This window comes from Neltuma alba, unplaced genomic scaffold, assembly GCF_004799145.2.
Source record: "Neltuma alba isolate B1F8T4 unplaced genomic scaffold, ASM479914v2 tig00002878_pilon, whole genome shotgun sequence".
Lineage (NCBI taxonomy): Eukaryota > Viridiplantae > Streptophyta > Magnoliopsida > Fabales > Fabaceae > Neltuma > Neltuma alba.
The window spans coordinates 617-10,692 of NW_021633055.1; the positions used below are offsets into that span (position 1 = coordinate 617).

The window sequence follows — 10,076 nt, forward strand, 5'->3', positions numbered from 1 at the left end:
AAGGAACTGGCCTTCATAATCTGCACTCCTCATATGATCTTAAATCCGGCCTATGCATTCAAAAAATGTCTTTCCAATTGCAAAAGTAATATGATCTAGCATATGCATTAATGATGATGAATATGATCTAGCTTATGCGTTAAGATTAGAGTGACCTGGATATAAGTTCCATAAAGGAAATGGCCTTGATAATCTGCATTTCCTCATATGATCTTAAATCTGGCCTATGGATGCAATTAAAAAAAAAAGTCTTTCCACTTGCAACTGTAATAGTAGTGAGAAATATGAAGAACTAATGTTGTTGCTGAAAAAAATGGCTGATCCAACGCCTTTTTCATAGAAAATATTATTTTCAGTGGTCTTTCTAGTAAAGGTTTCCAAATGCTTAATGTTCTTTTCTTGTGTGAATTATTTACTTAAGCTGAGATTAGGGAACGGGACTGGTGCAACGTGGTCACTTGTCATATGGATACCACCCAAGCATATGTGTGGAGACTCCAAAACTTTGTTCTTGGTGAGCATATATTGAAGCCATGCCCCCAAAATCCGACACCTGTAAAGGTTATCATCTTACCAAGTCTAATTTGATTTCCTGTGTAAGAGGGAAAGTAGGTATATGTCAAAATCATCCCCAGCCTTCTTTGAGAAGATTAGATTTTTATGTTGCTTTTGCATTTGACAAGGTATTCGAACCCCCATAACTAAATGAACAGAATTTTGATACTCAAGACCTCATTTATCTAATTCTTCCAATTAAATTGATGTCAGCATAAAGGGCCTGACCGGTTGTTTTGGGACAACCCTTGATTAGCGCTCTGTTGCTTTTCTTGGGTCAGGAGGGCGAATTGTTGTTTTGAAAATAGAAATGAGTGAAATGTATAGCTAACCAGTAGCTTGCTGCCGGATTATATAACTTGTTTCATTAGGATCATTGTGTTATGAGAAAGTAGCATATTACACACTCTCGGATGTCAAATGTTGCATCTCTTGTTGGATGTTAAATTAATTATGAATTATGATGAACAACAGTTAGCTGTTGATAATGGCTTTCATGTGATCCCAGGCTTGTGCTATCAGTGCTTGTGGCAATTTTGCCTTGCTAGGGACAGCATGTGGTTGGATTGAAAGATTTAACCTTCAATCTGGAATCAGCCGGGGTGCTTACGTTGACATATCAGAACCTAAAAATTGTGCTCATGATAGCGAAGTAGTTGGAGTTGCTTGTGACTCCACAAATACCCTCCTGATAAGTGCTGGATATCATGGAGATATAAAGGTTAGTGTTGGTGAGCGTATTTTGGCAGCTTGTTCAAATGGGTCATCTTGTATTCCTGTTTCGTGCTAAAATAACCTGCATTTAGTATGGGACATAATTGAAATTAGTTTTGTTTCACATTTTTTAAGTTTTAGGCTTGTTTAATAATGTTTTTCTACTTAAACATTCCTAGTTTAGAACCTTAAATAAAAGGAAGGAGTGGAATTTCACAGGGCCTTATTGGGTCAAAATCTCAACATTTCACATTAAGCAAACATGCACAATCTTGCAAACAACAGCACAGTAATAGGATTGTATGTGGGAAAAATAAACTGCACATCAGCAAGACAAACCCACCTTTCACAAAAAATATCAGATTGTCCGCTCCAAATCTGCCAGCCCACTTCACAATGTGGAAAAAGACGACTCATCTCCTCTGTCATGGCCTCCCATTCGGTTACAGCAGTCGGCCTATTTGGGAAAGTATTCCATATGGTAATCGTAGGGAATGGAAAGATCTTCGGTTCTTAGTCTTCTCTCTCTCTCTCTCTCTGTCTCTTAATTTATGTGAAAATTAATCTTCTAATTATTGAAGTTTTGACTCACTTAAAATTTAACCCCTCAATTATGAATCAGTGTGACTCAGTCCTCAATCCCTAAACTTTCTTATTTTTAATAATTTTATTCTTATAACCTATAACTCATTTCAAGCCATCATTTAGTCATGTTATGTGGCATCTAACTCAACTCCAGGTGGATTTGATAGATTTTTTTTTTTTTTGGGGGGGGGGTGCCTCAAATTTACAGGGCATGAGATCATCTTTTGCTTTATTCTTCATCTTCATCATTCGAGAGGAAAAGAAGGATAATGTTTTCTCAGGGTTTGTTGGTTGGCTGTGCACCAAGGTGGCAGGTAAAGACTTGAGAGAAAGGAAACTAGCAAGTAAAGACTTAAGAGTTTCACTTCTAGGAGTTGTTGGATCTGCGCACATTAGCCACCAATTTTTAGTGTTGTTTTTATTTTCTTAGTTTCTATCATGGAAGTGTGAGAAAATGTAGAGTGAGAAAATTTGCAGAGTTGTTTCAAGACAGGGGTGTATGTCCTCCTTTGTAAATCTCAAGAGAATGAGATAATCGAATGATGGAGATGAAGAATGAAGTAGAAGAACATCTTGTCCTCTGTAAATGAGTTATATTGCATTCCCTATTTTCTTTTTTACCTTATCAAATCCACCTGGAGTTGGATGTCACCACAACTTTTAGTGTTGTTTTTTTGGCCACATAAGATGACTCAATGAGGACTTGGAATGAGTTACAAATGATAAGGGCAAAATTATTAAAAATAAAAAAGATTAATATAATTTTTAGTCCCTCAAGTTTTAAATCATAGGTTTTGGTCCCTCAAGTTTTATTATAGGGACCGATATTTTAAATGGAAAGAAACTTGAGAGACCAAAACCTATGGTTTGAAATTAGAGGGACCAAAACTCAAGTGAGGGCAAACTTGAGAGACCAAATTTTGTGTTAACCCCAACAAAAAGATTAGCAACTGAGTTGGAGTTGATTTAAAAGTTTAGGAACTGAATTTTACGTGAATTAAAACTTTTAAGGACTAAAATATTAATTTTCTCTTTCTTTCTTCACTTATTTCCCCGCTCTTGGTTAGGGAGGATGGTGTGTTTTTGTTTCATGTTAATAAAAAGCAACTTCTACCATTTTGTGTGGGACCTCCCATTTCTAATAGGTTCTCTCACAGGTCTGGGATTTCAAGGGACGTCAATTTAAATCGAGATGGGGCATTGGGCGCCCTATTGTCAAGATCAATTACCATCGTTATAATGGTAGCTTCTGCTTATGACTTGCTCTAGTTGATGTTTTGTATTTGTATTCTTCATAACTTCTAGTCTTTGATTATGAGGTAATCAATATTTTTTCATTGTTTTCAGGTCTTTTGGCTGCCGTTGTCGATGATTACACTATACAATTGTTTGATGTTGTGAATCTTAAACTTGTCCGTAAATTTGAAGGTCACACTGATCGTATAACAGACTTGTCCTTCAGTGAGGACGGAAAATGGCTTGTATCTTCCAGTATGGATGGAAGCCTTCGAATTTGGGATGTAATCTTAGCAAGACAAATAGATGCGATACTTGCTGATGTGCCTGTCACTGCATTATCCCTCTCCCCAAACATGGATATACTAGCTACTACACATGCTGATAAAAATGGAGTATACCTGTGGTGAGTCTCCACATTTACTTTTTACCTTACTCAGCAAGTTGGCGGAGAACATCTTTCATATGTCCAAGATTTTGGTGAATCTTCTTCTGGATGTTTCTTAGCTTAAGTGTCAAATAGTCTGGAAGCTGATTTTGTTTTGGCTGGCGGAAGTCATTTTGAAAACAGTGAAATGCCAATATGTTTTATGTAGACAAGTTATTTCCGGGACAAAATTCTGCATGTATTACAAGTTTCATTATCATGTTATTTTCTATGGAACGAACAAGAGACTGGTTTGTTTGAAAAATGTCTGAAAAGTATAGGCATCCTGAATATTCGGGAAGACAGTTGCATTCATGAATGACGTACTGTTGATGATTTAGAAATTCAACTAAAAAGTAAATGACAATTTGAATGGAATTAGTTTTATTAATCTAGGAATTGAGTTGACACCTTAATAATTTTCTTTATCAGGGTAAATCAGGCGATGTTCTCTGGTGCTCCAAATGTTGATTCCTTTGCAAGTGGAAAGGATGTTGTGAGCATCAAGCTACCATCTATCTCCTCTACAAATGATTCTCAAGTTGAACATTCTGATAAGCCGGCAAATGCTTCTGAACCTAAGGATGTTCCAGGTTTTGCTGCTCAAGAGAAGCATATGCCTGATCTGGTTACTCTCTCATTACTGCCTAAGAGCCAGTGGCAAAGCTTGATTAGTCTAGACATTATAAAGGTCTTCAAATGTCTTCTACATTTCTTCTTATGCTATGTAATAGTGTGATTTCTCTTTCCTGATAACTGTAAATAGCCTTTAATATGTTATGCTTTTCTGGACCACCAACTCTAATTTGCAGGCCCGCAATAAACCTGTTGAGCCTCCAAAAAAGCCTGAAAAGGCTCCATTCTTCTTGCCTACTGTTCCGTCTCTTTCTGGGGAAATATTGTTTGAGCCTGGTAAGTTACTAGAAAAGGAGAAAGATAAAACAAGCCACGAAGCAGAAATATTTAAAAGTGCAGACATGCCGCCATCCCAATTTCTTTATCTTCTTAAATCCTCAGCCGAAGGAGACAATTGTAAGAACTTTTACAATCTGATATTTTCTGCACATTCTGTTATTTATTGGTTTTATATACACAGTTTTGTATATTCTGTTCGAAGTGATAATTCAAAGCATATCTCTGATATTTTGGATTTCATTTGTAGATGCAGCTTTTACTGATTATATCAAAGGATTATCTCCATCAACTTTGGATATGGAACTTAGAATTCTTCAGATCATTGATGATGACGATCATCAAGAATATAAGAAACCAGAGTTGGTTTCGATTGAACAACTTCTGGACTATTTTATTCATGAGCTCTCCCGCAAAAATAATTTTGAGTTTCTACAAGCTGTAATCAGGTTATTTTTAAAGGTAAAAAAGTTTTCCCTATCTGTGATTAGGAACTTTGATGACTTAGGTTTATTCAAAGGTGTAGAAGATTCTCTGTACATACGTACACACGCACACATCAGTATATCTATATATATATATATATATATTTTTCACAAGCTATTTTCTTCTGCGTCTCACAGATACACGGTGAGACAATTCGGCAGCAGTCACAGTTGCAAGATAAGGCGCGGAAGCTTTTAGAAGTTCAATGCCTGGTTTGGCAGAAAGTAGATAGATTGTTTCAAAATGCTAGATGTCTGGTTTCTTTTCTGAGTAACTCACAGATTTAGATATGAGTAACTCATCCTGAAATTTTCCAATTTGAGTGGTAGTCTAGGCGCACGATAAGAGCAGATCTATGAAAGATGTTATCTTATGGGGTTACACGTACATTTGGAGGCAGATGGAAGGGTGGTGAATGATTCGAAGCTGGTGGACGAATTCTTGTGATGATGTTTCAAGTTTTGTAGATCTATTTTAGCCCCACCAAAGGGTTAAAAAAGGAATTTAATTTTTTTCAACTGTCATTTTAAAGGGGGACCAGCCGTGACGTGGTCTTATTTAAAGTGTTGGATGCATTATAGATAAAATTAGGGTGTTAAAATGTAACCAAAAAAAAAAAGACCTGGGTTTTAAGATAATTAGGATGGCAAATGTGACAAAACTAAGATCAGATGTACTTAGAAAATAAAATTAAAGCGCTGGAAAGATGATGAAGAGTTGGTTGAAATAGGCACTGAATACTTTTGGAGGAATTTTCTCTTAATCACTGGCATGGCAATTGAATTCATGAACATTAGCATTGGGCTCCTAATAGATGCTATAAATTATTTTTCATTAAAATTAGACTGATTTTGTAAATTTTCAATTTATAAAAATTATTTTTTGATTGATGCGAAGAAGTTAATTACACCACAAAATGAGATGTTAGAGACTGGGGGATATAAAAAGGGTGGGATGAAGTAATGAATTGTCTCTTTAAACAATGCCACCTTTCGAAGCACTTCATTCTCCTTTCTCACCACACACTCGTGATCACTGATCACTCTCCTCAAGTCGATAATATTAGGGCGCAAATATGGGAGTCGTGAAAAGTTGGGAGCATGATAGACGGGAGTTATCTTCTTCTTGTTTGTTTGTTTTTTTTTTTTCTAAATCTCAGTGGGCCATTTTAATCTTTCAATATGTTTTCATAATTCCATTTAAGGATTGTCTTTTAATAGGATTATAACACTTAGAGTACCCTTTGAGAATTAAGCAATTTCCAAATTCTTTATTGTCGTTTTTTCTGAGACTTTACAAATTGAACTCATCTCTTTAAATTTCAAAAATCAAGTAATATTAGATTCCCATATCTAATATATAACCAATTTGAATTATAACAAGTGTGTTGGTTAAAATTTTTGTTTGTTGCTGCATACACTTGTGGTTGATTGAGGAAAGGGATTGACGCATTTAGGCAAGAAATGACGAGAGCCTAATTCTGATTGATTGATCTCCTATGTTATGTTGTCAACTATATTTGAAATTAGTGTTTTAGTAATGTGCTAAATTATTGTCGAGACTAATGGATTTAGAGTAGGAAATAACGATGACCCAATTATGATTGACTGGACTTCTATGTTGTGGTGTCAACTATGTTTGAAATTAGTGTTATAAGAAGGGAAAATGGCATTAAGGTCCCACACAAGCATAAATACAGCAAAAAAGTCTCCTGAAATCTCATAATTTTCCTGAAGTCCCAAAGGGACTTAGATGCAATTTTTAGAATCCAAAAATTACTCTCTTGCCCTGCCCCTGCCATCAGAAACAAAGACGGGAGAAGTTCATTTGGGTGAGGAGTTCCCGCGCAATATGCTTGAGAGAGAAGAGATTGGGAAAGAGGGAAGGAGCCATTGATGATGAAATATCTTCTCCATTACCATTAGTGAACTCCAAAGAGCTTCCATGTGAATCTCCATAAATTTTCAGGTGTGGAACTTTCTTTCCTTCCTCTCCTACCTTTCTTAACAGATTGTGCATTTGTTTGGGAATGGGAAATTAGAAAATCGTTTTTGTCTTTTTGGGTTGCTTGTGGGTGGTTTTGGGAATGAGATTCACAAGTTAATCAATAGAAAAGCTGTGTTTTTGGTTGGTGTGTGTTAGTGATTTAAGTTGGGTGTGTAGGATGATCATGGGTGCTCTGTTTTTGAGTTGCTTGTGGGTGGTTTTGCTTTGTTCTAATGTTAGTTCAGTGGCAAAGGAAGAAAAAGATGAAGGTTAGTGTGGGTGGAAACCTTAGTACAAAATGGGATATTGTATTGTCAATCAGGCCGCGATAGTTGTCAACGCGTGCCGCGACAGTTGTCAATATAGCTCCTTGACTTGTCAATGACAGTTGCGTGATTCTTGATGCAGGTTTAAATTACTGATGGCGGGTACATCCAGAAAGTATCTATTTTGCTTTGTTCACATAGGTGGAAAGTTTATAAATGACGGAGAAGATGATATGAGATATGTGGGAGGTAGTGTAAGAACAACAAATATAAAGGAGGGCACAAGTTATGAAGAATTGAAGAAGATTATATCATCAATTGCTGAAAAAGAAACCAACTCATTTCTTTTGAAATTCTCAGTTGTGTTTGATAAAAAAAACTTTTGTGGAGTTGGTAGATGATGATGGGGTAGAACATTTGATAAAGTTCAATGAAAAAAGTGGTCATGTGTATGTAGAAGAGACTGGAAATAAGGACCACATAGAAGCAACAAGGGATAATACAATGGAGGAGCAAGATGTGTAAGTTTAGTTTAACAAATCTGTTATTGTCATTTCTTGGTATGTCAGTTGTTACTGTCTTGCTATCAACTTGTCAATGCATGCACCCTGACTTGTCATTTCCTGCAGGATTGATCAATCATTTGGAGGTGTCAATGAATTGTCTATGTCTCCACCTACCTTATTTGATGTGATTGGAGAGCCATCATCAATTCCTTGTGCTGTTGAAATGATCCCAACACCTACACCACAAATGAATTCCACAAAATGGAAGGATTTGATTATTGGAGAAGGACAAATATTTCCAAATGCCACTGCTATTCGAGAAGTATTATACAAGTACAACCTATCCCAGAAGTTTTCATACCTTTTTTATTAAGAATAATCAGCAAAAGATCATTGTGAAGTGCAAGGTTGATGGTTGTCCATGGTATATGGGTGCATATTCAATGGGAGCACATCAAGATACTGAGTTTTTAACTATCAGAACATACAAAAGTGAACACATTCATCATGCACAGGACAACTTAATTGTTTCTTACTCAGGAAGGTCAAATTTAACTGCTTCATTTGTGATTGATGACTTGAGGTGCAATGTTGACAAGAGTCCTAATGAAATTAGAAAGGACTTGTATAAAGAATATGGAGTGCAATTGAACTATACTCAAGCATATAGGGTCAAGAAGAGAGCACTAACAGAATTACATGGTCGAGTAGAAGATTCTTATAAGGTAATCCCTTGGATGTGTGAGAGATTAATAGAAACTGATTCTGATACAGTTGCAAGATGGGAAGGCTCAGATAGCAACCGATTTGAGAGGCTATTCATTGCATATGAATGTTCAATTAAAGGCTTTGTACAAGGTTGCAGACCAATATTTATATAGATGGATGTCATTTGAGTGGTCCTTATAAAGGAACTTTATTATCTGCTTGTGCATTTGATGCAGACAATGAGTTGTTTCCCTTAGCATATGGTATTGTTAGCGAAGAAACAAATGATGAATGGGCTTGGTTTCTACAAAATCTGAAAGAGATAACCAGATCAGCATAAATGACAATTGTCTCAAATCAGAGTAATGCTATCATCGGTGCTGTTAAGACAGTATTTGGTGCTGTTAAGACAGTATTTGATGGTGAGAGACATGCTTTTTGCTACTGACATGTGAAAGAAAATTATAGTGCCCAGTATGTGAAAATCAATAGAGGTGTGAGACGAACCTCAGAAAATAACAAGGAGAATGCACTTAATTTACTTGATGGAATCGCATATGCAAAGCATGACAATGAGTTTAATGTTGCAATGGGAAATTTAAGATTGTTTTGTCCACAATTGGCACAATGGGTTGAATCTCATGGGGATGTGGATAGATGGACGCAAAGTAAATTTCCTTTTAAGAGATGGGATAACATCACCAATAATCTTACCGAGTCTTTTAATGCATGGATGTTGAAAGAAAGGAAGCATGCCTTGCCGGTTTTGATACAAGAGCATCAAGAGAAGTTGGCGAAGATGGTTGCTAGCAAAATGGGGATGAAAAGCTAGAAAAATGATATAGGACCCAATATTAAATCAAAGTTGTCAGAACAAATAGCAAGAGGTGTATATATGGAGGCAACATATTATGGTGATGACCATATTTCGGTGCAAACAATGCCTGCGGGACGCATCATTTATGTGACTGTTGATCTTATTTCTCACAGATGCACATGTTTGGCATGGAAAATGAGTGGAATACCTTGTCCACATGCGTGTACGGCAATCAAACTAGTTCACCGTAGTGTGTGATTATATAGATGACTATTATAAATTGTCCACACAGGAAAAAATATATGCAAATAGCATGAGACCAATTGCAACGCATGATTGCCCATAGTCGGATGCACCTACTGTGACTCATATGCTGATCCAAATATTCTTGCATCCACCCATAACTAAAAGGCCTCCAGGAAGGCCAAGGATTAATAGGATAGAATCTCAGTTCCAAAATAAGAAGGTTTATCGTTGTGGAAGATGCAAAGAGCCTGGACACACTGCCAAGACATGCAAGAACCCAAATCTCAGCTGAGAACATATTGAAATCAGCTATTTTTTTATATACGGATATGAAGGGAATATTTTGTAAATGGGTGTGTTGGGAATTTTTTGTAAATGGATACACACCAATAGTTAGTTTCTCATAATTACATGCAACCCCTATGTTTTTTTGGGATGGGTTGTGAAATAGGTGTAGTTTCATGTATGTGAAGGTGAAAATGAAAGTTGACTATGAATTGGCATGTTAGATTCTGCTGTCATTTAAGTTGTCATTACCTGCACCCTGTATTGTCATTAGACCTGTTATGACTTGTCAATGGAGTACTGTCACTTGTCAATTAATTTGCTAATGTAAGTTGTCAATAATATGA

The 10,076-nt window shown here is 36.3% G+C and overlaps 1 protein-coding gene across 2 annotated transcripts; it reads left to right on the top strand.

Moving 5' to 3' along the window:
• Positions 1–397: 397 nt before the first annotated feature.
• On the top strand, positions 398–5,446 carry LOC114739691 (WD repeat-containing protein 36). 2 transcript variants are annotated; one of them, XM_028927767.1, is made up of 8 exons: positions 398–561; positions 1,064–1,276; positions 3,012–3,096; positions 3,202–3,496; positions 3,950–4,208; positions 4,330–4,549; positions 4,680–4,891; positions 5,053–5,446. In XM_028927767.1, the coding sequence occupies exons 1-8, from the start codon at positions 466–468 to the stop codon at positions 5,200–5,202; spliced, it is 1,530 nt and encodes a 509-aa protein (XP_028783600.1). In that variant the 5' UTR covers positions 398–465; the 3' UTR covers positions 5,203–5,446. The 2 variants fall into 2 exon arrangements, with proteins under 2 accessions (XP_028783600.1, XP_028783601.1); XM_028927768.1 differs by lacking the exons at positions 398–561; positions 1,064–1,276 and adding an exon at positions 1,578–1,750.
• The last annotated feature ends 4,630 nt before the right edge of the window (positions 5,447–10,076 follow it).

Bases quoted from the DNA above. Each gene is read 5' to 3' on its own strand.
- LOC114739691 (XM_028927767.1), top strand. From the start codon at position 466: ATGGATACCACCCAAGCATATGTGTGGAGACTCCAAAACTTTGTTCTT. The intron at 562-1,063 runs GTTATCATCTTA...ATGTGATCCCAG, and splicing joins AAAATCCGACACCTGTAAAG to GCTTGTGCTATCAGTGCTTG. The intron at 3,497-3,949 runs GTGAGTCTCCAC...TTTCTTTATCAG, and splicing joins AAAAATGGAGTATACCTGTG to GGTAAATCAGGCGATGTTCT.